Source organism: Budorcas taxicolor, chromosome 9 (assembly GCF_023091745.1).
Source record: "Budorcas taxicolor isolate Tak-1 chromosome 9, Takin1.1, whole genome shotgun sequence".
NCBI lineage: Eukaryota > Metazoa > Chordata > Mammalia > Artiodactyla > Bovidae > Budorcas > Budorcas taxicolor.
In genome coordinates this window covers 79,265,666-79,293,085 of record NC_068918.1, presented here as the reverse complement: position 1 = coordinate 79,293,085, position 27,420 = coordinate 79,265,666, and the positions used below count along the sequence as shown (strand labels likewise).

General features: G+C 41.2%; 1 protein-coding gene across 1 annotated transcript in view; it reads right to left on the bottom strand.

Annotated features, from left to right (window-relative positions):
• Positions 1-27,420, bottom strand: part of MTHFD1L (methylenetetrahydrofolate dehydrogenase (NADP+ dependent) 1 like) — a 173,528-nt gene that overhangs the window by 118,128 nt on the left and 27,980 nt on the right. The window contains exons 8-15 of the mRNA XM_052645507.1: positions 25,277-25,388; positions 19,156-19,244; positions 18,767-18,864; positions 15,883-16,056; positions 8,084-8,220; positions 5,723-5,769; positions 1,342-1,449; positions 433-507 (exon numbers count right to left, since the gene is read on the bottom strand). Coding sequence (XP_052501467.1) covers positions 433-507; positions 1,342-1,449; positions 5,723-5,769; positions 8,084-8,220; positions 15,883-16,056; positions 18,767-18,864; positions 19,156-19,244; positions 25,277-25,388 — 840 coding nt within the window. The remainder of the gene's footprint in view (positions 1-432; positions 508-1,341; positions 1,450-5,722; positions 5,770-8,083; positions 8,221-15,882; positions 16,057-18,766; positions 18,865-19,155; positions 19,245-25,276; positions 25,389-27,420) is intronic.

Below are 27,420 nucleotides of genomic sequence, written 5' to 3'. Positions count from 1 at the left end.
ACTGAAATACAGGAATTTTCAAAGGCTTCCCTAGAAAGTTAAAACATGTTATGGAAAAGACTCTTGGCCATCCTCATTTGTTGGTTGACAAGAGTTCTCAGCAAAGTGGTCCTCTCACTTTATAGATGAAGAAGCTGACATCTACAAGCGAGAAATAATTTGTTCACCAGCTTTTTGGTGCAGGATCCAGGCCTCGGGCATCTAGCTCCATGCAATCTCTGCTACACTGTTCTGGCTTTTTAAGAGTTATATATATACATAACCTATTATATATATATATATATATAATCTATTATATATATATATATACACATATATATATATAAGGTATCTGAAAACCAAAACTCAAATCGAGTTCAAGATTTCTGGTTTCAATTTTTTATTTGTTTCCAGGGTATTTTTTTGTTAAAGAACCATTCACTGGAAACTTACTTTCAGCCGAGCAAGTTGAATTTTTGAAAATTCTCGAACACCATTCACTGAAGGAACCAGTCGATTATACAGGGCCTAAAAACACAAAACAAAAACAAAACTCACACAAGTTTAAGGGCCAACCATGAATGTGGACAATTTACAGAATATGACAAAGTCCATTACATTTATAACCAAAATGTTTGGATTAGAGACCCTATTAAAATTCTTGGCTAATGTAAACAATTTAGACTTAAGTTTTGTCATTTTACTGAATCTAAACTGGATCTGAAATAATGCACATTGTAAAGAGCTTGCATGAAAATATTTCTTGATCTACAGCCTTTTAACTATCAAATTAAAATTTATCTCTATAGCTGCCTTCAACTTCAAGAACTCACTAGGGAGTGGGTTTAATCGAAGGATCAGGACTTTTGAGAAATATGCCAAAAATTCCCACTTTTATCCACATCCTATGTCTATGTGGAACTAGCATCTATAAGCAATTAGCATCTGGTACTGTGTCCCCTGTGTGAGCTACATCTCAGACTGTACACCCTAATCCAAAGAGGAGGTCTGACATGTTTAACAGGGCATTGAGACTAGCTGCCTCTAACATGGGAATCTTAAAAAGAATCCAATTCCCTTAGTACAGACCAGAGATTATACCTATGGGCAAAATGAAGAGAATTTGGCTTAAAAAGTATAACTGGTAGAATTCTCCCATTAACTTGGCAGTGGTCAGAAACTCATTTGAGAATCTGACTGAAGTAGATTCTCTCCTTGAGAAGGACAGACACATATTTAATTCACAAAATTTTGAATAGGATTTCAGATGACTTGGAGACTCCAAAAGTTTTTCCCTGAACGCCTTAATCTGCAACTCCCAGGGTAAGATGCCCAAAATGGCCAATAAGGGGCCTGTCTCACCTTATCTGTTTGAGTGTTTTCATGCAAAATCCTTGCGTCGATAGCGGCAGCCAGCAAATTATTGGCAGCGGTAATGGCGTGGATGTCCCCAGTAAGGTGAAGGTTGAACTAGAAAATGAAATGAAAACATCTAACTTGCTTCCAACTACCATCTGCAGTATTGAAGGGCTTTCTGAATAAACAAAATAATATGCTAATTACACACCCCTACAATGGTTAGGTATGTTTTACAAAGCCTAAAGCAGAAAAACCAATGTTGGGATTTTCCACTTGACAACGAAGAACAGACTTTCTATTGGAAACCCTTCCTTTTTCAGCTTAAGAGGGAAACAATTCTGGTGGAGTTAATGATTGGTTTCCTTATTTTGGTTTTCTTTTTTCACGTACTTTTATGTACTGTTTTATAATTAGGAAAATAGTATCATATCAAATGTACTTGGTAATATGGCAGGGAATAAAACACACAGTAGAAACAAAAAAATACAAAATGAGACAGCCAAAGAAAAAGAAAAAAATGTATCACCATCATAACTTCATATTTCTGTTATTTTTCTTCTAATCTTCAGTGCACACATGATTACATGTAGAATCAGCATATTTGTAATTTATTAACTCCTTTCTTTAAAAACATATTGTAGAGATCAATATCAAAAGATATTTGAAAACAACCCACATATTTTCAAGTGTAATGTGACATTTACAAAGAGAAATTTTTGACTTAGCCATTGAAACCGTCAATAAAGTCAGAAGACTGAAAAAATACAGGGGGTGATAGAAGAGAACAAAGCTTTTAAATGAGAAATTAGTATCAAAATGAGAAATTGATATCAAAGATACTTTTAAAATCCCATGTATTTGGAAATTAAATGTCCACTATTAAATAATGGGTGTATCTAAGAAGCCATAACAAGGAAAATTAGAAACTATTTGTCACAGTAGAAAAATGAAAAGAAAATTTATCAAAATTTGTTGCATGCAGCTATTTTGGAGGCTCCGAAATCACTGCAGATGGTGATTGCAGCCATGAAATTAAAAGATGCTTACTCCTTGGAAGGAAAGTTATGACCAACCTAGATAGCATATTCAAAAGCAGAGACATTACTTTGCCAACAAAGGTCTGTCTAGTCAAGGCTATGGTTTTTCCAGTGGTCACGTATGGATGTGAGAGTTGGACTGTGAAGAAAGCTGAGCGCTGAAGAATTGATGCTTTTGAACTGTGGTGTTGGAGAAGACTCTTGAGAGTCCCTTGGACTGCAAGGAGATCCAACCAGTCCATTCTGAAGGAGATCAGCCCTGGGATTTCTTTGGAAGGAATGATGCTCAAGCTGAAACTCCAGTACTTTGGCCACCTCATGGGAAGAACTGACTCACTGGAAAAGACTCTGATGCTGGGAGGGATTGGGGGCAGGAGGAGAAGGGGATGACAGAGGATGAGATGGCTGGATGGCATAACTGACTCGATGGACTTGCATTTGAGTGAACTCCGGGAGGTGGTGATGGACAGGGAGGCCTGGCGTGCTGCGATTCATGGGGTTGCAAAGAGTTGGACACGACTGAGCGACTGAACTGAACTGAACTCTTTGCTGCTCAATGCAATTAAATATGATCTGGAGTCTTGAATGAGGTATGAAAATAAATAATGGACATCAGCATTAAATTTTGTGAAATTTGAACAAAATCTGTACTTTAGTTAATAATACTGCATCACATGTTAATTCCCTGATTATTTCTTTTTACAACACAGTATCTCTTTATGTTGATAAGAGAACCTTTGTATGATTTCAATACCTTCACAACATGAAATTTTTGCACCTGCTGTTATGTCCCTGGATATGTTCCAGTAACTCCTAGTTTACAGTCTATGGAACTTAAATAAAATTTGTATCCTACTGTTGTGTGAAAATTGTATAAATCTTAATTACACTGAACTGGTTTATAGCTTTTCAGGTCTAGTATATCTTCTACTTCTCTGTATATTCATTCTATTAATTTTTGAGAGTTTGATATTAAAACTCCAACTAAAAACCTTAATTTATCTACTTAAAAAATAACTGTACTATATTGTAGAACTATATGTAACTTTGTTCCAAGTTTGTAATATTTTCCAAGTCTCCTGTAAATGTACTATCATATTTTAATAATTTAAAAAATAAAGACGCAAAGAAAAAAGCATTGTGTAATCATCTTGTTTATGTATGGCTACTGTTCACACGGGCTGTATAGTCGTGCATATATAACAAAATTTTTTATTTAAGTTGCTTCCAGATTTTCACTTTTGTAAAGAAGCAATCATTTGAAAACATATACAAGTAGCTTTTTAAAAAAGAAATTAATTTCTGAACAAGTAATACAGGTACTCTAGCAGGCACTCTGCTCAGAGCTGAGGATGGATAGACGGAGAAGACACTGGAGGTCCTTGAATTCAAGAACAAACTACCCGTGTTTCACCGACTCAGCTATCGTAAGATAGCCCTAACTATCTTACACCTCCATTGGCATAGGCACATGACAGAGAACACCGAGGCTATTTCCATCCTCGACAGCAAAATCCTCAGCTGCTCGCCAGGCCACATTCCTTACACTGCACCCCCAACCTGGCCCCAGCTCTGACGATGCCCGGCTTGTAAATATTACTCATGCCCCTGCAGATGTGGGGCCCAGGGCTCTTCTCTGCAAAACCTCGGACTATTCGTTCTCATTCCCACCCCCGACATTTAGAGACCAGCCAAAATTTCCCTCCAGTTTCCACGGTGCTGATGTCTCCATGGGTTAAAACAAACAAACAAACAAAAAAACCAACTATTCCTTCAACAAAAGGCTTTCCAAGTGGTTTGGTGGTAAAGAAACCACCTGCCCATGTAAGAGATGAAGGAGATATGAGTTTGATCCCTGGGTTGGGAAGATCCCTGGAGGAAGAAATGGCAACCCCCTTTGGTATTTTTGCCTGGGAAACCCCATCGACAGAGGAGCCTGGTGGGCTACAGTCCATGGGGTTACAAAGAGCTGGACACAGCTCAGTGACTAAGTACAGACAGACAGATTTTTGTCCTTCAGCAAAAACAACAAATACTCCTTAGTGCTGGGCATGCTGCTTAGTGCTGAGGCCTGTGGGCTCCAACTCCCCGTGGCTAGGGGACCACAGGGAAGTAAACGCAGAGAAGGAAGAGATGTGTTGGAGGGATGGAATAGAAGCTGGATGTGTGAGCTGGGCAGGGAGGGCAGGAAAGGAAGGGAAAAACCTTCCAGACTTGGAACCAAGAGACAGGAGAGCAGGAATCCAAGGAGCTTAACAGCGTGGAGAGAGAGAGTGTGGTGTGTGGGAAGTTGAGAGGGCGGGTGGCTGGGGAACATAGCACATGGGGAGGGGCTATGCTGTGCTGGACAGACAGTGGAGTCCCTGTTGAGACAAACACAGCAGGAAAGTAACCTGCTCAGACATGGGTTTAGGAAGGCTTCTTAGGACCTGGCCCAAGAGGCTGATGCGAAGAGTGGAACTGATGGGACCTGGTCATGGGTTAGATCCAGGGGACCAGCAAGAGTTATGCAGGGTGTAAGAAAGTGATCTTGGAGAAAACAGAAATGACACCATTGCCACTTTTGGACCATTCTTCCTTGGAACTATGGTCATCCTGCCATGGGAAATTGGTTTCAGGACTCCTGCAGATACCAAAAACCAGACCCTCAAAGTCCCTTATGTCCAATAGGGTATATTTGTATACAAACATACACACATCCTCCATTATAATCTAAATCATCACGAGACTACTTATCATAAATACCCAATACCAAGTAAATGTTATGGAAATAGCTGCCAGAGTACATTAAATTCAAGTTTTGCTTTTTGGAATTTCTGGACAAATTTTTTTTTCTATTTTCAAGCTGCAACTGTTAAAAACCATGGATGTGGAACCTGGGGATATAGACGGCTGGCTGGATTTGATTTTGCAGTCTCAATCCAGAGGTGAAGAGTCCAGCCTTCCTGAATTCAGCAAAATAACAGATGGAGATATAGCCCTGCATCCTCTCACCCAGAACCCTGAAGTGGGTTTTGGGACTCAGAATTTTTTGGAATGCAGAAAGGTAGTGTGATGTACATAATCTATTTATAAAGCATTCCAAGCAAGGTCCCAGTCAGCATCCATTAATCAAAAACAGTATTTCTACAGAAAAATATATGAATATTTACAACAAGCAGCAGAGACAAAATCCACAAGAAGCTCCTAACAGTAAATGTCAGGTTTTGCTCCCAAATGAGTCATGCAAACATTTCTGGTTTTCAAAGCCTTTATGACTTTGGGTTGGAGGATAAAGTACTATGGGTCTATAAGGTTCCAGGAGGGAAAAACAGTGACATAAGACACATATCTCTTTGAAATCTTACCTCCTCCATAGGGATGACCTGGGCATATCCACCACCTGCGGCTCCTCCTAAACAACAGAGCAGGTAGCATTTGAGATGAGTTGCCAAGTACAGCTACACAGGAGCCCCAGGGAAACGGTTCCCCAAACCCAACAGGGAGGGATGTATCCCCAAGATGTAAGAAGTACAGGCAGTGAGAAACATTACTGGTAAGGCAAAGGAGAACAGAAACGGGGAATGTTCACCCTATGTCCCACTCTGTAACTGAAGGACTTCGGTCTCTCTGTTCAGAAGAGGGTAAGCATAATACCGGCTTCCCTGGTAGTTGAGCTAGTAAAGAATTCACCTGCAATGCAGGAGACCCCGGTTCAATTCCTGGGTCAGGAAGATCCCCTGGAGAAGGGATAGGCTACCCACTCCAGTATCCATGGGCTTCCCATGGTGGTGGCTCAGGCAGTAAAGAATATGCCTGCAATGTAGGAGACGAAGGTTCGATCTCTGGGCTGGGAGGATCCCCTGGAGGAGGGCATGGCAACCCACTCCAGTATTCCTGCCTGGAGAATCCCATGCACAGGAGCCTGGTGGGGTGGCTCCATGGGGTCACAAAGAGTCGGACACGACTGAGCGACAAAGCACACAGCACACACAAGCATGATGTAGCAAATGTTGTTACACCAAATATGGGATTATTTCATTAATTACTAGATGCAGCTATGCTTTATCTAAAATGCACATGTGGTATAGACGATCCTATTTGCAAAGCAGATACAGAAACACAGACATAGAGAACAAATGTATGGATACCAAGGGGGGAAAGGGGGGGTGGGATGAATTGGGGGATTGGCATTGACACATACACACTATTGATACTACGTAGAAAATAGATGTTAGTTTTCTAACTGAGAACATTCTGTACAGCTCAGGGAACTCTACTCAATGCACTGTGGCGATCTGATGGGAAAGAAGTCCAACAGGGAGGGGATATATGTAAATATATGGCTGGTTCATTTTGCTGTACAGTAGAAACTAGCACAGCATTATCAAGCAACTGCACTCCATAAGAATTTTAAAAAAATTTTTAAATAAAATGCTCATGAATTTAAGTACCAAAAAATGTTTCCTAAATAAAAAATCTACCTGATAAACAGATTTACATATTATAGACTCTATCAGTTTATTTTAGTTAATAGTATATATGATTTATCATAATGCTTATCCCTCAAACAGTAAAGTTATCACATTAAAAAGACTTCTCTTTCCTAAAACAATACCTTCTGCATCCATTATTATTTCACAGTTTACCCTATTTTTATATACTATTTGGTCCTCACAACAAATTGGTAAGCCTAGTACTCTATGCCTTTTACAACTGTGGCTCAGAGAGGTTATGACTGGCTAAAGGTCACACAGCAGTAAGGAAGATAGACATAAATAAAACCCCAGCCTTCTTGTCCAAGTGTTCACTGCACTACATAATATATGACATTCTAAGAGTACTTAAAGTTAGGAGTTATTAATATTTGTAACAGGAATATAAATATAATACTGCTAAAACCCACAAGTACTGAGAACAAGAATTGGGGCAATGAATGCTGTTACACAGTGAGCTGAAGAATGATTCATGATAAATCGATAAAAAAAGATGAATGAACATGCAGGAGCCAGATCTCAGCACAGCCACAGCCACAGAGGAATTTCATCTCATGCCCCAGCCCACAGTCAGCTTCCAGAGCTCCTGCGGCCCCACAAGGCAGCTCTGATGAGATGAGGCTTGGGGGCTGACCTAGGGGTCTCTAACTGTTTCGATGGAAAGACCTTTTACCTTGGCGGGGATGATAAAACACCAGTATAGATGGCAGCACTTTAAAGCCACTCAGCAGAGAAGGAACTGCTGCAATGGAGGGCTTCTGCTCAAGGCTGGAATCCTGAGCAAAAGCTGGATGGACCACCGTCTGGGTGAAGGAAGGGGATGGGTTTCCTGGGGAGCTCCACTCAGACCTCCCCCCTGCAGCTGTCTTGGTGGGAGGACCAAGTCCAGGAGACCTCCACCTACCAAGTGCACGGTGCTGCATTGGGGAGTGGGGCGTGCTTGTAGGGATGAAATGAACCAGTTCCACATTTGCTGGTGATGAATTTTGCTCTGAAAAGTATTTATTCTTGTTGCTGTTCAGTTGCTCGGTGTCTGACTCTGTGACCCCATGGACTGTGGCATGCCAGGCTTCCCTGTCTTTCGATGTCTCCCAGAGTTTGCTCTAACTCATGACCACTCAATCAATGATGCCATCCAACCAGCTCATCCTCTGTCCCCTCCTCCTTCTCCCCTCAATCTTTCCCAGTATCAGGGTTTTTTCCAATGTATATACTAGCTGTTAAATAAATTACCTTTAACTCCGAAAGTCGGTCCTTGAGAAGGCTGCCTGAGGCAGGCAAAGGAGTTGACATTCAGGTGTGCAGTCAATGCCTGTACAAGCCCAATTGTAACTGTACTTTTTCCTTCTCCAAGAGGGGTGGGTGTGATCCTGATTTGGGGAAAGAACAGTAACTTTAATAATGTTTTCTAGACAATCTACACAAAATCAATCTATGGTACAAGAACCAAATCGAAGGAGACCAGTAGAGACCAGGCCACACCAAAATCCCTCAGTCACTCAACTTCCTTGGACCTTTGTGGTTCACTTACATCACAAAATCCACACTTAAAAGTCAAGATACAGATACATCTGTATGAAAAGAGCCAATTAAGAAAAGTTATTTAGCAGTAGTGCCAATAACATTATTAACTTCAGGAAATGGCATAAACTTATCTATCAAAGTGATTTAATAATTAAGCTGATGTCATTTCTTGTTGATGGATAATTTGGCATTTGTTCTTCCAGGGCCATTTACTGAGGGGGTTATGTGGGCACCAAGCCTAAGTCAATGGTCCATACATGGTGAGGTGTAGCCAGACTTGTCCATTAGATGGGATTCTAATGTCCCCACTCATCTGTCTCCTTCTTGCCATCAGTGTCCGTGGCTTTTCTAGCCGTGTTTTAACACAAACCAGGCTGGAGGCTCATTACCTCCAGGGTGGCCCATTCATTTCCTGATAACTTTTACGATTGGACAAGTTCTTTGTCCTAAAACAGAGATGTTAGGATTCCTACAGACACACTTAGCCTACTCCCCTTCTAAACAACAACCCCTCAAACATTTAGAAGGAATAAGTCCACAGCCCCTAAACACACTAAGGCAGTCATCTCTGCTCTCGGGTGCTCATCGTTGAGCACACACCCTAAAAAGCCAAACATCACATGGTCACAACATCACAGTATAAGAAACAGGACAGGCGAGTATTACATTTCCAAGAAAAGACCCATGAAATTGTTCCTTACCATATATACTAATCAGTGCTACAAGTTTTTAAAAAACTTCTTTGGGCTTACAGTTTAGTCTTCTATGAGTTAGAGGGTATGAGCCAAACTGTCTAGGACAGTCAACCACAACAAAACTGATGACAGAGTTTTCTGACCCACAAAATGCAATGATGTGATCATAAAGAAGCAACGTAACTATCTCGGACTACCAAGGCTATACAATCACTCTTTCAGCACATATATCTTGAGTAGCACCAAGTCCAGGTTATTAGACCCTGGGGACACAATGACAACCATGCTGGATCCACTGCTGACCTCACAGAGCTTGTAGCCAATGGGAGATAGTGGCAGCGTAGTGTTAGTTGCTCAGTCATGTCTGACTCTTTGTGAACCCACAAACTGTAGCCCACTAGACTCTGCTGTCTGTGGGACTCTCCAGGCAGGAATACTCGAGTGAGTTGCCATTCCCTTCTCCAGAGGATTTTCCCCAGCCCAGGGATCAAACCTGGTTCTCCTGCATTGCAGGCAGATTCTTTACTGTCTGAGCTAGCAGGAAGCCCCATAGCCGGTGGGAGATATGAAGAGCTAAACTGGCAATTACAATGAATTTGAGAAATGCTGAGACAGGGGAAACGGCAATAAGACTGTATTTTGAGAGTACATGGAAGGATGATCTAATTAGATTGGGGACATCAAGGAAGACTTCCTGGAGGAAGTGATCTCTGAGACCTGACAAATGAATAAGCATTAGTCAGATAAAAGTGAGAGTCAGTTTGGGGTAATTCATATCTTAGGTCCTGTGCTTTATATTTACTGGGCTAATTTTTATCTTCATTTGATAAATGAGGACACTGAGGCAGAGCAATTTTAAGCAACCTGCTCAAGGCCACACGGATTAATAAACCAGGAAATTAAATCCAGGCAAATGGTCTGATTTCACTAGGTTATCTCTATGGATGGAAGTTGTTATTGACAATGAGTCATATAAAGCATGGGAATGGGGATGACCACTCAGTGAACAAAGCACAAAAGGGATAAAGACAGAATTGTTAAGAACACTGTCTCTAAGGGAACAGTTAGAAGAAAAGAGCAAAAGGAAATTAAGAATGATAGGGAAGCCTTGACAGGAGACACAGGTGGGACAGGGGAACCAAGGAAGTGGCCACATCCTCAAATGTGGTTCAGTGATAATCAGTCGCTCGATTTAGCGACAACATAGCTTGTGAGCCCACTGGAATGCTGCTTGGAGAAGCAGGGCTCCAGCCAAAAGCCACAGGGGTCATGATCTTCAAGAAAATGCAGGTCACACGCAGGGTGGGTTAAGTACTCCAGTGGCCTTGATGGCCTGCAAAGGAATACGGGCTTTACTTGAATACAGGCTTGACTTAAATATGTCACATGAAGGATTATATTTTCATCCCCAAGGATAACTCACATCGCTGCTGGAGAGAGCCAAAAGCAGACACGCCCAGAGATGACCTCCCAAAAGCTTCAGCTAACCATCCAACTCTTAATTAGAAACACAGGACTGCTTCGTGTTCTGCCAACTAATACAATTCAGGAAAACCGGAAAGTAGGAAGTATTTATGGGGAGCAATCAAAAGAGGGTTACAATAAAAATTTTATTTTGCCTCATTCCTACATTTGGCATCAAAATTTGGCTTAATTGTTGTCTCACGATCTTTAGCTCAGGTTCCCAATGATTCAGTTGACTTAGGAAAGAACAAGCGCCATGTTAAGCTAATTTCCTTTTCTGTAAGAACTTTATGGAGATGGAACTGTGGGTTTGCTTCATTATCTTCCTCTTCTCCTCCCAGGAGGTCACCTGCTTCCTCCCACAGGAATCATTTTGCGCTTATTCTCTAACTTTTCTGAGGGCATTATTACCACAAGTGAAGGACTATTTCTATTGCACTTCTCTCACGCGTCCAAGCACAGATGAGCAAAACACATTAGGAAAAGAAAGGACACCTTTCCTAAGACAAACTGTTATTCATTGTCAACTACCAGTAAACAATGCACTAAAGTACTCTGTGACAATGTGGTGTTGTTGTTTAGTTGCTAAGTCATGTCCGAATCTGAGATCCAATGGACCGTAGGCCACCAGGTTCCTTTGTCCATGGGATTTCCCAGGCAAGAATACTAGAGTGGGTTGCCGTTTCCTTCTCAAGGGGAATCTTCCTGACCCAGGAATCAAACTGCGTCTTCTGCTTGGCAGGCAGAGTCTTTTTACCACTGAGTTACCTGGAAAGTCCTTGTGACATTTTGGACTTACCATTTACTCAAAGGTCAAAGAGATTGCTTATGCAGAAAGAAGTCATAAAATTGATCCGTTTCTTGAGATCTAGAATCCTGTTGGACAGTATTATTGCCATTAGCCATGGGTTGAACCGTGAACTCCAAAGATCTTTGCTTAAAGAGGATTTGAATACATATCGCTCATCCCAGGCATCTGCGGGATTTGGAAGATTTTTTAAAAACCTTTTTAAACCTAATGATAAAAATGGATAACCGTGGTTCACTTGGTTGTGCTTCCCATCACACTTGACTGAGGGCAACAGTTCAAAGTCCCTGGTTGCTTCTAAATATTTTGTTCTGCTCTCCAAGCCATGAGAACAGAAGAAAAACTCACAGATCTTTAAATACTTATCCAAAGCAGAACACTGAGACTTTAGAAAAGTCAATCGAGTTATTTTTACACTGACCAAAATTGTTTGAAGCATTAAAAGATAAATAAAATCAAATCAGCTATTTAGCACTCTAGAGGAAAAAAAGAGTGATGTGAAAAGTTTTCTTTAATGTGAAATTCAGCGTATTCACAGATTTGACATGCTCAGTCCATGTGATTCAGAGAAGGACGGATGGAGACCCATATACTTTCAATGCCCTGCAGCTGCACTCTGAGTCAAGTTCTCAAACAAATTCCTTTTCATTAGTGTAACTGGGAAAATATGTAAAACTCAAGAGCCCCTAAGATTCTTTTGGCATTTTTCCCTGAACAATTCCCAATACTTCTCATTTTGTCAGGCAGAGCAAATAAAGTGATGTGTAGGTGTAAATACCATGTGAAGTGTAGCTGATGAAATACAGATGATTCTGATGGAATAAGAAATACTGAAGTTTGAAGGATAGCTTTTAAAAACGAATTAATATGTTTTGCATTTGGGTTATTAATAGTAGAAGACTTTTTTAATCCCATGGTTTTATATTTTAATCCCACTGTTGATATATTTAAATCACATTTGCACATGAATTCAAATGTATAATAACAAATATTTGTTATTTAGATCTACTGAAAAATTACTTGGGTATTTGAATTTTTCTAAAGCATTAGAAAAGACTTACAGTATTCAGGGATAAAAGCAGGACACAGACAGTATTTATGACATGATTTCAATGTGTAAAAAAGGATAGAAGCAGAGATAAAATTCTGGAAGAAAACAGAAAAAATTTGAATACTTCTGAGTATTGAGAGACTGTCTTCTCCTTTTAACTTTTCTTTATGCTAAATTTTTGGTCAATGGAACAAAGTAATTTTCAGATTAAAAAAAAATACCTTTCAGGAAAAGGAAAAAAAATTCTCCATTTAATGGATGGGTAATTTATATTTCTAAAGAAGCTGCAACCTAGTGTATAATGGCTTGATAATGTCACTTTTCCATCACTGACCTGACCAAAATTAAAGATGATTTTATTTCAAATGAAGTTTTCATTTTAGACTACAAATAAAATTACTGTCTTGCTGTTTTAAACTGATTTCTAACATGCAGCTATTAAAAGATTAGATAACAAAGGCAGTTTACATACTTAAGAAGGTATCCCTTGTTAAGTTGGTGAGGGGAGTTTATTCCTTCCTGTCCTATAGAATGTAGTGAGGTATTTATTTTCTAAAAACCATCAAACTCTGTGACAGATGCATACATATATCTCAAAGTCCTACACTCATGGCTTCTTTTCCAATGCAGGTGAAAGGAATACAATCTGGATTTTGGTTCCTTCATAGGAGTAAGGGAATTTATATCACTGTTTCAGAAAAAGAACTGTTGATCTCTTGGGATTAAATTTCTACTTGAGAATTCAGGTTTAATTTTCACTTCCATGTACAACATAGCAGCCAGTCTTCTTCAGCTCAGTGACACACAAAAAGGCCAGCAAAGCCAGCGTGGAACAACACTCTACTAGGTATGGGCCAACATGTAGCGACAATCCTAGATGGCCAGGCTGGTGGGCACCCTCCGGCATGTGGCTGGAGGCCAGGCCTTGATGGTATGACTTCAACTTAGGAATCTGATAACGATACCATCAGAGGCTTTGTTTCAGAAATGTCAGTTCTGTGTTCCCAGTGAAGGGCAGGGTCTTGTCTGGATTTGTGCTTTCATTTCCAATACCGACAAGCTCAACACAGAGCCACTCCACGTGGAAGATGGCTGCCTGATTCCTCCTTCATAAACTGAGACTGCACCCTCCTGAGTTTTCTTAATCCCTCCTCTCATAAGCATGGTGAAAAAACCAGCAAACCTGCCTACCGAGAGCACTTAAAGCCTGGGAGAAGCGATGACAAGTATGTGGATAAGATGCTCAATTTGTTTTGGAAGTTCTTCATGGCTAATAGGGCTTCCCTAGTGACTCAGTTGGTAAAGAATCTGCCGGCAATGCAGGGGGCCCGGGTTTGATCCCTAAGTTGGGAAGATCCCCTGGAGAAGGAAATGGCAACCCACTCCAGCATTCTTGCCTGGAGAATTCCATGGAAGAGGCTACAGTACATGGGATCTCAAAGAGTTGAACACGACTGTGCGACTTCCACTTTTCATGTCTAAGAGTTAACGTATTCACTGTAAACAAACTCTTATCAAGCACACTTCCAGAAAAGCAACGATGACTAGATATTTACTCCAAAATCTTGGACCCAGGAGTTCCCCCCCCACCCCGCCCCGAGTCAGCTGGCTCCTTCCACAGATCTGCTCCAGAGGGTGCCTCCAATGGGGCCAACAGCTGCTCTCAAAGAGGTTTCCTGAAGCTCAGTTATGGGGACATCAGGGTTGGGGTTCCTAGGTTGGAGGGAATCCCACTAGGATTGGGAATCTAGCCGTCGTGAGTCTGGAAGCCTGAGAGAGGTTTAAGCCACAAAATGGAGGAGCTGCAGCAAGGTTTGAATCCCTAAAAACAAACAGTCACTGAATGACTCTAGCCCTCCATCCCTTTAAGAAAGCAACAACCAAAGAAGACTGAGAAGAGGACAAGGAGCTGGGAGGGTGAAGGAGGCAGAGGAAGAAAATAAAGAAATCACTCTACCATTAAAGAGGTGATACTAAGGATGCTATCTTGCTTTATTTGTACTTTTATCTCTATTTGCAGGAATGAAAGATTGAGTTTATCTCTAGGGATTTTTTTCCTAAGAACATCATTGGATAAAAGTACAAAGATGCATGCTCATGGTTGTTAATTTCAGCACTGTTTATAATGGCCAAAAATGGGAAACAATTGAAGACCCCATCAACAGAGAACTGGTTAAATAAATTATGGGACATCTCTATGATATTTTCAGATCTTTTTTTCTGCCTCAACACCCTCGAAGAATTAGAAACGTGCTGTATTATCAGTGGCTGAGCCACAGCTATGCTTCTCAATGCTGGGAAGATTGTAAAATGGAACCCACCCTCATGCCAGGTATTACCACCACTCCCAGCCCCATCCCCCAGCACACTGAAGAACCTGAATATGAGCAGCAGCATGTCATGCAGTCATGCAAAATGATAACATAGCTCTGCGCTGACTCATGGAGATAGGTATATAACATACTGTTAATAATCTGCTTGCTTACAGAACAGTGTGTGCAGCCTGACTGCATTTATGACGGACTGCATCTGTGTCAAGATGGTCTCAAATGTCAACAGCTGTTTATACTTTCTTGTTTATAACTTTCTGTATTTTTTAAATTTTACAAGTATGCATGATTTTTATAACCAGAAAAAGAGAGCACTTACATGAATGATCAGATATGTAAAAAACAACTCAGCTATGAGTCAAGTCCAGTTATAACAGAAATGTCTCTTCCTGTTAATAAATAAGGTTTTGTGCCCCAAGCCTTGGTCTATATATCATTAGTAAGTCAATGCAATGACATTTCAAGACAACAAAGGAATTTATATGGTCTCCTGATGTTCCCTCGGGTCACATTAAATAAATATTTGAAATCCCTTGTTTTCTATCGTTCTTCAGCTAGTGAATGTATTTTTTTTTTAAAGAGGCAAAATAAAGCCAATGCTCCTTCTCAAGAAAACTATGCATTTGCCTTTTATAAAATGAGTGACATAAATGTAAACAACCCAACATTAATTCTGAAATGCAAGAAAGAGAAATGAGTTTTTATACTGCAAAATCATAAATATTAAGGTTACTAACTGAAAAGTCTGACATCTCACACAAGTATCTGTTCATTTTTAAATGTTATTTCTAGGGAGAACCCAAAAAAGCACACTATTCAGCTCAAACTATTTTTACTTTCAATTCTGTGATTTTAATTATGAAAAGCAAAATGAAAAATTCAAGGCGGAACCAGGGTGATCAAAACACAGTATGAGAAACAGAAAGCCAAGCCCTGGATTAGGAACTTGTTACACTTTACATTCGGTGGACGGGGCTCATTTGGTTTGCACTGAAAATAAAAACTTATCTCACATCAAATGAAGGAGTACCAAGTGAAATGGACAAAATAATGTCAAGTTGGAGAAGAGGATGGATTGGAGGGGTGTGGCGATATAAATAGGGTACAGAGTTTTACAATCGTGAATTCTTAGTAAAAGAGATTTAAAAAATAGCTCTTACCCAGCAACCAAGACGTATTTTCCATCTGCTTGATCCTTTAACCTTTCCAGCAAGGACAAACGTACTTTGGCTTTGCTTTTGCCATAGGTTTCAATTTCATCTGCAAACAATCCTATCTCCTTGGCAAGGATCTCCACAGCTTTTGGAGTCTGTGCTCTCGAAATCTCGATATCACTGGGAGGGGGGAACAGAAGAGGTAAGAGAGTCTGCTCAGCTTAGGTGGTCGCTGCTAGTGTAGAAAACATCCACCCACCACGCCAACAATTAAGTCAAATGCCTTGTGGTCCTCTTCGCCAAGTAGGATTATGTGCAACTGCTAACAATTAAAGTACATGAGAAAACAGTACATTCCTTTTAGACAGAAAAACAACTCCAAAACTCGTAATTCTAAACTTCTGCCCAGGTATAAGGATCCACCTCTGTCACAGGAAAGGAGACGGCATATTACAATGTGCCCAAAGGCCACCCTTAAAGATAATACCATGATTAGAGCACAAGGTCTTCTATGGGTCATCGCTGAATTCTTCGACCAGGAATACAGGGCTTATTGCATAATGCTTTCCTACTGGGCTAGCCACATGTGTCTCTTGGCAATTCAAATATGTGGAAATGTTCGTGTGTTTCATCTGTGTCCATACTTTTCCTATCGCTTCCCTAATTCAAGTCCAAAACTGCATTTCAAAATATTTCATTAATTACATAACTGTCGGTAAATGGAGCTAGTGCCCTGAAGCTCAACTTCAGACACAGGAAATTTTAGGAACTCCGGAGTATCACTGGGCAAACGATGATGCACACGTTGTCACTCATATGTGCTCAGCTTCTCAGAAAGCTCCTGAGCTCAGCTGCTTCTCTTACCAGGAGTTTGTCCAATCCACCTGTCTGTGACTTAGTCTGGGGGGCTGACGTCTGATGGTGCAGCTCTCTCCTGATTGGGCCTGGAGCCCCAGTTCTGGAGCACAGTGGTCTCTCCACTGGCAGGCTCTATTTTTTTCTGTTGCTACTGCAGACAATCTATTCTCAGTCCTCATATTATCTTGTGTTCTCCTCTATGACCCATGAAACCTAACCTTCGTGCAAGAAGTCACAATAAACCTAATTCCAACACACACCTGAGCTGGAGAGGGGGAAGGGTGTCTTGGCCCGGATGTGGGTGGAGCTCTGTGACTGCAGCAAGGTAGGTCGCTCAGACAGTAGAGAATCTGCCCACAGTACAGGAGAACCATGTTTGATCCCTGAGTGGGGAAGATCTCCTAGAGAAGGGTATGGCAACCCACTGCAGTATTTTTGCCTGGAGAATTCCATGGACAGAGGAGCCTGGTGGGCTACAGTCCATGGGGTCACCAAGAATGACTGAGCGACTACACACACATCTAACCTCTCCTCCAGATCCCCTAGCATTTTCCTTTCTGGTTCTCCCCCCTGCTTCACTGTCCATGGTCCCACTTCATTTTACCCTCCTGGCTACACCTTGTTTTCTGTCTCTCTCCTCCCACAACCTCCTAAATTGAATAGGCTACCCTTGGACTATCTCCCAGGTTTTCTCTTCACTAGTTGAAGAGTGACGGTGACATCATTCTGATTTTCTGAGTGATTTATAAACTACTCAGCCTGACTTTCTTTCCCCAGCGGCTCTAGAAGTCAGATTTGCTTAAGCAATTTAAGGGCTTTTCTCCTCCAAGTGGATTTATTTGGATTTGTACAAAGACTTTGGTGTACAATTTGGCCGAGTTCTTCTCAATTTTTTTCTAAGCTCTCTGAGAACAGAATTTATTCATTGACTTCTAAAAATGAAGGTGAGATAACAAAATAACTAATCAAAAAATATTTTATGAAACAGCACCAATATAGGGATGATTATGCCAAAGAACATTCCTTGGAGTTTATGTATTAACGAACCAGATGACTAAGATGTTTAGTCTATTTGAGGAGCAAAACATAGCTTGGAGGGTTTCACCAGCCTGGTGGGTATAATCGAATCATAGTGGTTGGCTGTGACCCAAGGAAACAGGTCAGTTCTGAAAAGCAACTGGTTATCAAGTCAAAAATGAGTCAGTTCCTGGTGGTGTTACCGCCTACATTCTGTGTATTCCAAGACGGCAGGCAGGATCACCTGTTTAATCGCTGGCCTTAAGGGTGCCTCCTGCAGGAAGGGGGTTGGGCCAATTCAGTAAAAGAGGGGCAACCACAGGGGATTCACTATGAGGCTGGAAACTGCATCTGTCATCTATCTGGCTGAGAAAGCTTATCTAACGAACTGTTCTAAAATCACATGCTGAGACTGTCCCACAGTTTGTATTTCCAAATTCATACAGAGGGAATATGTAGCTTTCACTTCATTAACTATCACTCAAGAAAATATCCATCTGGACTGTCCCAGAGCGTCCCGTCAGAGAGCAGATACCACTATGTTCTGAAGAAAGCGGAGCTCCACTCCCAGGTGGAATAGTGATTGGTTTGGTTGGTCATTTACCCCCAGCATAGAAACCTACAAGGCCCTTCAGACCAAGCTGACTGTGTGTGTTGGGCATCTCCGACACTGAAAAGCATATTCCAAAAAGTACCATATTTTGTCAAATCTAAGGTACCATCATTTTAAGAAAAAACACTATTTGAATACAAGAGACATCTTTGATAGGAAGGTGCATGCTGATCTCAGAGGTATGAAAAAAATCTACATCTTAGAATTGATAGAATACGGTAAACATGCTCACTATTATTTAATTTTGGAGGAATTAAAGGACAGAAAAAACAGTGCAGCAATTTGATCAGAGAATGCTATCTACCATCAAAGCCATAAGACCATGAGTTTTTCCCCCATCCAGTGGATAACTTTGGGTATCTAAGGTGAGCTGATGTCAGTATAAACGAATCACCCAAATACCTTGGTACAGGGGACAGAGGCTGAAGTTTCAAGCAGTGAAGTCTCCATCTGCGATGCTGCTGCTCACGGAGCCATCTCCTTCCGCTGCTGACCATGTTCTATAATAGGGGTAGGAAGGAAAGGGTGTTAGACAAGTAAAAGCTGATGGCTTGCGTATCTAAACTGTGAAAATACCAAGCATCATTCAGAGATACTGTGTCATGGAAAGGAACAAAAGTTGCAAAATAATCCAAGTGGGCCTCAGGAGTGATTTTGCTCACATGTAATTAAATGTGTTAGTTTTTCTTAAGAAAAAAAAAGAAAAAAAAGAAAATGTGAGATCCAAGTACTATTTTAAAAACTTTGTATTCATTAACTCAAAAATTCTCAAATAACTGGGTCAGACAAACCTGAATCCGCAGAGCGGCAGCAACGAGACTCACATCTTCGGCGATGGGACTAATACCGTGGACGTCAGGAGAAACGCAGGCAGCCTTCCCTGGGGAAAGAAAACAAAAAGACTTTCAGCATATCGTCATTTGTAGCCTACTGTTTTTTCCCTGTAAAATGCCAGGATGATGAATGATGTCTTCATTTTCAACCAAGGAAATGAGTGTGTCATGGCACAGCTACCGGTAGTAGGTTACCAGCTGGGTCCTGGCATAGCCTTGGGTCTCCCAATTGGGCCACAGATTTAGAGTTTGATTGGATTAAAATCTTGCCTCTACCTCTTACTGGCAATTCTGACTTTGGGCTTGTTAATTAATGTTGTTCAACCTTACAGAGTTTTGTGAGAACTGAATGTGATATGGCATGTAAAGTTCCTGGCATATTATATGTATATTTAAACAATACATATAAAATCAAAGCAATTCCATGTAGATTCAATTCAGTTCAGTCGCTCAGTCGTGTCCGACTCTTTGCGACCCCATGAATCGCAGCATGCCAGGCCTCCCTGTCTATCACCAACTCCCGGAGTTCACTCAAACTCATGTCCATAGAGTCAGTGATGCCATCCAGCCATCTCATCCTCTGTTGTCCTCTTCTCCTCCTGCCCCCACTCCCTCCCAGCACCAGGATCTTTCCCAATGAGTCATCTTCGCATGAGGTGGCCAAAGTACTGGAGTTTCAGCTTTAGTATCAGTCCTTCCAATGAACACCCAGGACTGATCTCCTTTGGGATGGACTGAGGGATCTCCTTGCAGTCCAAGGGACTCTCAAGAGTCTTCAACACAGTTCAAAAGCATCAATTCTTTGATGCTTAGCTTTCTTCACAGTCCAACTCTCACATCCATATGTGACCACAGGAAAAACCATAGCCTTGACTAGATGGACCTTTGTTGGCAAAGTAATGTCTCTGCTTTTTAATGCTATCTAGGTTGGTCAAGTATAAAAAGGAAGATATAAATGCCTACAGAATAAGCCCAGGTCAAGTGCTGTGTGACAGATCAGGCTTTGTAAAATCCTTGTCCTAAAAGTGACAGGGCCGGGCTCAGAGGTAAAGAATCTCTGTGCCCAGTGCAGGAGACACAGGTTCGATCCGTGGTCCCAGAGGATCCCACACACCGTGCATGAAGCAACTAAACCCATTTGCCACAGCGACTGAGCCTGTGCTCCAGAGCCTTGGAACAGCAACCGCTGTGGCCCATGCACCCTAGAGCCCGCGCTCTGTAACAAGGGAAGCCACCACAATGAGGCGCTCGCTTTTTGCAACTACAGAGTAGCTCCCACTCGCTGCAATTAGAGGGAAGCCTGAGTAGCAACAAAGACCCAGCACAGCCCAAATGAAATAAATAAATGAAATTATTAAAAAAAGAAAATGACAGAGCCAATTCTCCATCAAAGCTGAGAAATGAGGATTTCCTTCGATGATCCAGTGGCTAAGACTCTGTGCTCCCAATGCAGCGGGCCCAGGTTCAATCCCTGGTCAGGGAACTAGATCCCATAGGCCGTAACCAAGAGTTTACGTGCCCCAACTAAAGATCCCAAGTGCTGCAACCAAATAAAATGTTTTTTAAAAAACTGAGAAATTATATTTTAGGATATGAAGTTTGAGGATTACCTGGATTTCAAAACACAGAGAAGCAGTTTAGAAGAATTCTACTGTGGTTGGCACTTAGGAAGTTTGTGAAATGTAAACAGACATGTAAAAATGCTTTAGCCTATGCTGTTAACAGTAAACTTTTTGAAGTAAGAGACTATCTTATTCTTTTTTGGACCATTCTACTCTTAAATTTATCCATTTTCCTGCCAGTCCTTTGCAAAAAAGAGCACATAACACTTAGGAGTAAGTGTTTGTGATGTTCTATTGTCAAATGTACTAAAGGTGTTAGAAAATCATATCCCTCATGTATTGTTTAAAGAGATTAGCAACGCTTCGGTTTTATACATCATATTTAGGCAAAAGCCAAGAGTCTAGAGAATGACAAAGACCTGTTTTTTGGAACCACTAGAGAGCTGATCTAAAGGTCTTATCCAACCCCTATGGAAAAGAAATATGCTTCCCTCATTCTTACCTCTACCTTTAAATGATGGGGAAATAAGAAAAAGTTGCATTCAACTTATAAGTGGATGTTCCATGAGTATAATTAGGAATACCCACGTGAATGAAGATTACTTCACCTATAGAATTACACAGTGAACAATTTCACACTCTTAGCTATGTCTTGCATACAATAGAACACAACTAAACTCAAGTAAGAGTTTTAAAAGACAACATAAAAGACACACATATCTCAAACTTCAGAAGACTCTTGTATGTAAAATGAGAAACCAGCATTTCTCATTTTAAAGAAAGTTGTTTGAATTTCAGTAATGCTTTAGTGTATCATTTGCTTTTCCTTCTACTAGATTCCAGCCAATAAAATGAAGTGTAATTTTTAAATGAGAAAAAAATCTAAGATGGATAGCTCAGGTTGACTGAGTCAGAAGCTATTTTTTTCTTCCCTATGGTATACTTCCACCCTTTTCTGTCATAACCACTGGGCTGCTTTTTGTATCAGGAATCAGTGCAATCTTAAAATGGAATGGAAAGTTCTGAATCTGGAGAAACTGAAGCAATTAAGATGGTAACTCAGGGAATCTAGAATACATGGTTAATAAATTTCTTGACTAAGGAGACCCAAAATAGGAAATCATTGTCTCACCAGCCCTGCTGCCTATGTAGAGGCCAGGCCCCACCCGGAGGGCTGTCCACACTCCGTCTGTAAGTTGAGCAGGGCTCCCAAACCAAATGGCTTTTTTCACTTCCCACTAACACTCCCCATTAACTCACAGCTCCTTCCTCCAGGGACAAGTCATGAATCCCTTTAAAAGATGGCCTTTCACTTATCATTTTTCTTACAGTAACCAAACTTGCCACAATGAGAAAATTTAAGGCTAAGGTGTTACAGTAGTTTCCCTGGAAATTAGAAGGGCCCTTTTCAAATAGGAGCTGCTTTGAGACCACCCTGGGACTCTTAGCAACTCTGATTAGCCTGAGTCCTGGGATGTAGCCCCCTGACTCCACTCTATAGAATCATGTTTGCTTCAAATGATGCTCTCTCTGAACTACTCTGACCCATTAAGTTTCTATTTTGACACTCTTCTCTGGGCCCCAGACCAGTATCTCCTTTATCTCATTTGGTATATCAGAAACTAAGTCTGAATATTAGGTACACAATGGTTTTGCTGAGGATGAATTTTGACCTTTAGTGTGTAGAGCATTACAAAATCAGAGCCCATTTCTTTCATTTGAAATAATGTTTTAGAAAATAAAATTCTTGTACCTAGACAACTGAACCCAGCTATGGCCCTGTTTTCAATCTAAACAAGAGACTTATGCCGCAGAAGAGGGACCCAATCCAACAAGTTAGGTGTAATTGTTTTCCAAGCACTGCCTCTGGGCCAGCAGCCATCATGAAAATCTCTCTGGGGATTACGTATTCAATAAAATGCCCCTATAGAATTACCTCATCATAAATCACCCCATCCCATCTATTTTTACAAGGAGGAGAAGGGGTACCCTGTACCATTAAGATGACCAGGAAAATTTCATTATAAAGCCCTGCCTTCACCCAATTATAAGTATATTGAACATTCTTTTCCTCTTAAGTTGAAATAAAAGCAACTTTCTTTTTAATAATGCTTGAAAAAGGTCTTCACTTGCTTCAAGTGGAAAATTATATATAAAAGAGGAAAAAGCCTTTCTTCAATTTACTCAGAGATTAAATTCTCATACTCATCAAAGTTGTTAAAACAAAAACTTCTGACTACTAAGAAATGAAATGCTATTATAAATAGTGCCGACTGGAAAACGTTCATCTGTTTAATCAGCATAGTGTTTTTCATTTTTGCCTCTGCCTCGTCAGCCCTGTTTTTTTAAGTGGAGAACAAGTTTAAGGAAATGTCTTTATATCTGAAACTAACTTAAAATTGTAACCAGAGGATAATTCTGAATCCATGTTTAGTCACTCATTCAACATAGTATTTACTAAGCCTTTCCAATGTGTCAGCTAATATTCTGGGCACTCAAAAATCAATAAAACTTCTACTATTGGACCAGGGAAACTAAAAATAAACTGCAATCTGTCTACATACAGAATCCTTTTTTTTTTTTTCCCCAAAGAGAATTGTTACACCAAAATTTAATATTTTTAAAATACTTAAAAAAAAATAATGATCTTAAAAAAAGAAACACATCAGAAATAGGGCACCATTTCAACCATAAAACATACGTCAACCTTCATGTAATTATAGGGCTCACAGGATTCCAAAAGAACACTGAAGTCAACACTCCTATCTCCAACCAGGGTTGTGCCCAAATCACCCTAACATAAAAACTCTAATAAAAAACAGCAAGTAAACACTGTAGCAGGGAAGCATGCCTTAAAAAAAATAACAATAAAGTCATAACTGACTTTCCTGATCCCACTAGGGTTCTGAGCAAATTAAAACAGGGCATGGCATTGGTGGTACAGTGGTGAGCAGAGTTGCCTTCCAAAACAGTGCACGTACGCTGTGAATGGGCTAAGCATTTTTTTATTTTCAGGAAAAAAAGTTACATCCACAAACTACATATATTTCAAAGAATTGAGTAAAAAATTGAGCATGCTTTCTATTTATTAAAAAAGAAGCCATTAATTCCATTTCACATTATATTGTACCTCTAATTGCTTCATTCATGGGTATGTTTGTGAGCTGAGTACATGAGCATTCTGAAAAATTCCTGAGCATCTTCCCTTCGAAACACCCCAAACCACCTTGCACCCTTTAGCTCCAAGAGGCTTTTCATCTGATTGGTCAATTCTGGGAGGAGTTACATTTCCTAAAGAGGAAGGTGCATTATTTCTCTTTTTGAAGAAATGGTTAAACAAATTTCAGTAAACCTTTTAGCATATTCCTTTCTTTTCTATTATGTTCCAATACAATTAAGTTTAATGCTTTTTTTGTGGAAAAATGTAAAATGGTCACCCCAAGGTGACTGAATCAGAAGTTCTATTTATTTTCTCCTTGATACTATTTTCTATGTCACTCTGTGTTGTGAGGCTGCCTAAGTTTCAAGGTCTAGAACGCCTGTACTCGTAGAGACTTCTACTCCTTTTGGTTCGAGCTTTGACCCGCTTTGGGGGAAAAGAAAAAAAAAAACAACACCATCCTCTTGGACAGCTCAGTACAGCCCCGCATTCCCACCCCATGTTGAAATTTGGGAGCCACAGGCAACAAGGAAGGAAGGTTCTGTCTTCCTCTGCCATTGTCTCTTGCATACACAGGTCATGGGACTTGAGAGGGTGGTCTGGGTGTGGTCCAAAGCTTTCATAGCCTGAGTGTCTTCCTGTGAATAAGAAAAAGGTCCGCCCGCTGGATCAGCTCCTACTGGCCCTCTGGGTGGGCATCCTGGCTCTGACACAGCTTCAGCTACTCTGAGAGTGACCTGATGTGATCCAGGACGTTCCTGGATCCCTGAGCAAATACCATCAAATATCGCCACCCATCCCAAGACCTCTTCTGTTTCTAAGGGTGACTTTCCCAGCATTCTGAATTGACTCTGGGGCTCCAAGAAGTGCTTGAGGGGTCACTGCAAAGGGAAATTATGAACACAGGGGAGCTGGTCTCCACTCCCCTCCTTCTGGCAGCTGTGTTTTCATCTACTTTTATGTGTTGAAGTTCACCTAAGATTGCTTTAGGAGAAAGCATTCTGCTGTTTTAGAAAGACTGTGAGAAATACTATTCCTAGTTTCCCTCACACATGTACAAACTGGCCTGCTGTAGGTCACAACTGACTTGTCTGCTTGATGCTAGAGGACAGCAGGGGACATTTCAATGAGCGGGGAGGCAGGCAGGTGGCTGCTACTGCGACTGGCATCTTGGTTGCTCTTTGCCCAACAATATGGTTCCAATATAAGTAACTGAAAAGGCGGTCACCTTAACTGTGTTCCTATGTTGACAGTGACCATCATTTCAGGAACATACTCTTTCTGAATAAGGTTAACCTTGATCATAGCAATCTCGCCTGTTTTGATCGTGGCCTGGCACCAATCTGAAGCCATTTACCTGATAGAAAGTCATGTGAGCAGTTGAAAACAGTAGTTCCCGCTTGAATCCAAGAAAGGGGAATCTCTTCTGGCTTGGGTGAGCCCAAGACCACAATGTCAGCCTCCTGTAGCTAGAAGGAAAAAAAGAAATACCACACATGTTTTTAACTGTAGCATAAAGATGTGACGATCAGCATCAAATGCCTTCCCTGTAACAGATGACAACTGCAGTTTCAGAGGTCAGCTCCTCACTGATGTACTGATAGAATCACTTTACTAACAAACGGACTAAGTGCAAACTGACCGTGATTATCATACCCTGGAAAGGAAGCTTGAAAAATTTCTTCCAGGTAGTCACTCCAGCATATAAACTACATGCTGAGTCACTTAAGTTGTGTTTGACTCTTTGCGACCCCATGGACTATAGCCCACCAGGCTTCTCGGTCCATGGGATTCTCCAGGCATGAATATTGGAGTAGGCTGCCATTCATTTCTCTGGAGGATCTTCCCAACCCAGGGATCAAACCTGTGTCTCCCGAGTTACAAATGGATTCTTTTACCACTGAGCCACCGGGGAAGCCCCAGCATAAATACTGTGTGTATTTTTAGCACTAACACATTTTCACCACTAACTGGAATACTGAGAAAAAGGCTGAGGTCAAGGAAACTGCCCTGCTGGGAGGAGGAGATGGTACTCTGCGCAGGGTAACACACGCAGCATCCTGATTTAGGAGAGAGAGAGAGCTGGTCTAGGAAAAACAATCTCATTTTCCTCGAGGTCCTGGTTATAGTGTCTTGTCAAACTGCTTTGCTTTGTTTTCTTAAAGAAAAAGGTTGGAATGCAACCCCTTCTACAAAAGACACATCTGCCCTGTTTGTATTTTGATAACACAACGCTGGAGGAACATGTCTGGTAGGACAGTTCTGAAGAAGGGTGAAACATTAGCTCTGGCGTCAACAAAAGAATGACCACCTATCCCAGTACCAAGTAAGCACCTGATAACTTCAAACTGGATCCATATGTGGAGGGACTGAGCTGAAGAAGGAATCCCAGACCCGTGGGGAAAATAGTGACTATTACGCACGTCAGCTCATAAATACATGAGGTGAGTGTCATTATGCCCATTTAATTGACAAGTAAACTGAGACTGAGGAGTGCAAGAATCTCAGTGGTATATCCCGTCTTCCCAGTGGACCCAGCCTTGGAATATACAATACTGCTGAGGCAGAAAGAGGGAGGCTGACTGCCCTCCACTTTCCAGTACTGACAATCCTTCCATCATTGCTTTTGCCAGACTTTTTTCAGTTGCTACCCTGCAACTGAAAGCAGACTCTTCAGAATCAAACAGACAGAAACAGGAGACATAACACAAAAACACCCCCACTGCTCCTACTCTCACACATCCATCCGAAAGCCCAGGAAGTGAGCCGGCTGCAGGGGCCCTCATCCACTTTCAGCCTGGACATGCGGATTGCTGAGAGGTACAGGCAGGACCAGGCCAGTGTCACAGTGCTTCAGGGCCCAAACAGCATTACAGAATAGGCTAAGGACTCTAACGCTGGGCAAGAGGCTGCCTCAGCTAGAGTCTTAGGAATCTTGCAAACAAAAAAGCCAAGACCTAGAGCAGCTCTGAGCTCCCTTGATAAAGAAGCAGGGTGAAAACTTAAACGCACATCTTGTCAAGAGCAAACAAAGCCAATCCTTACAAATTAACATCCCAGAAACACCTGTCAATCCGACCATGCAAATCGTGCTCACGCTTAGTTGTTCAGCTCTGTCTGACTCTTTGTGACCCCACTGACTGTAGCCCGCCAGACTCCTCTGTCCATGGGATTTTTCTGGCAAGAAGACGGGAGAGGGTTGCCATTTCTTTCTCCAGGGGATCTTCCTGACCCAGGAGTCGAACCTGCATCTCCTGTCTCCTGCATTGTAGTCGGATTCTTTACCCACTGAGCCATCGGGGAAGCCCGATCACGCAAATAGGGCACAGCAATGACTGAGTACCACTAAGGACCCAAATGCTTCTCAGTTTTTAAGGTGCTGACTGTTTATCAGCATTACCTTTTATTAAGGCACAGCAATGCATCAGTATTAACCACATCCAAAAAGAGGTCCCTACTGGAAAAATCACAACAGTGTGAACACAAATTAAGAGGCTTACA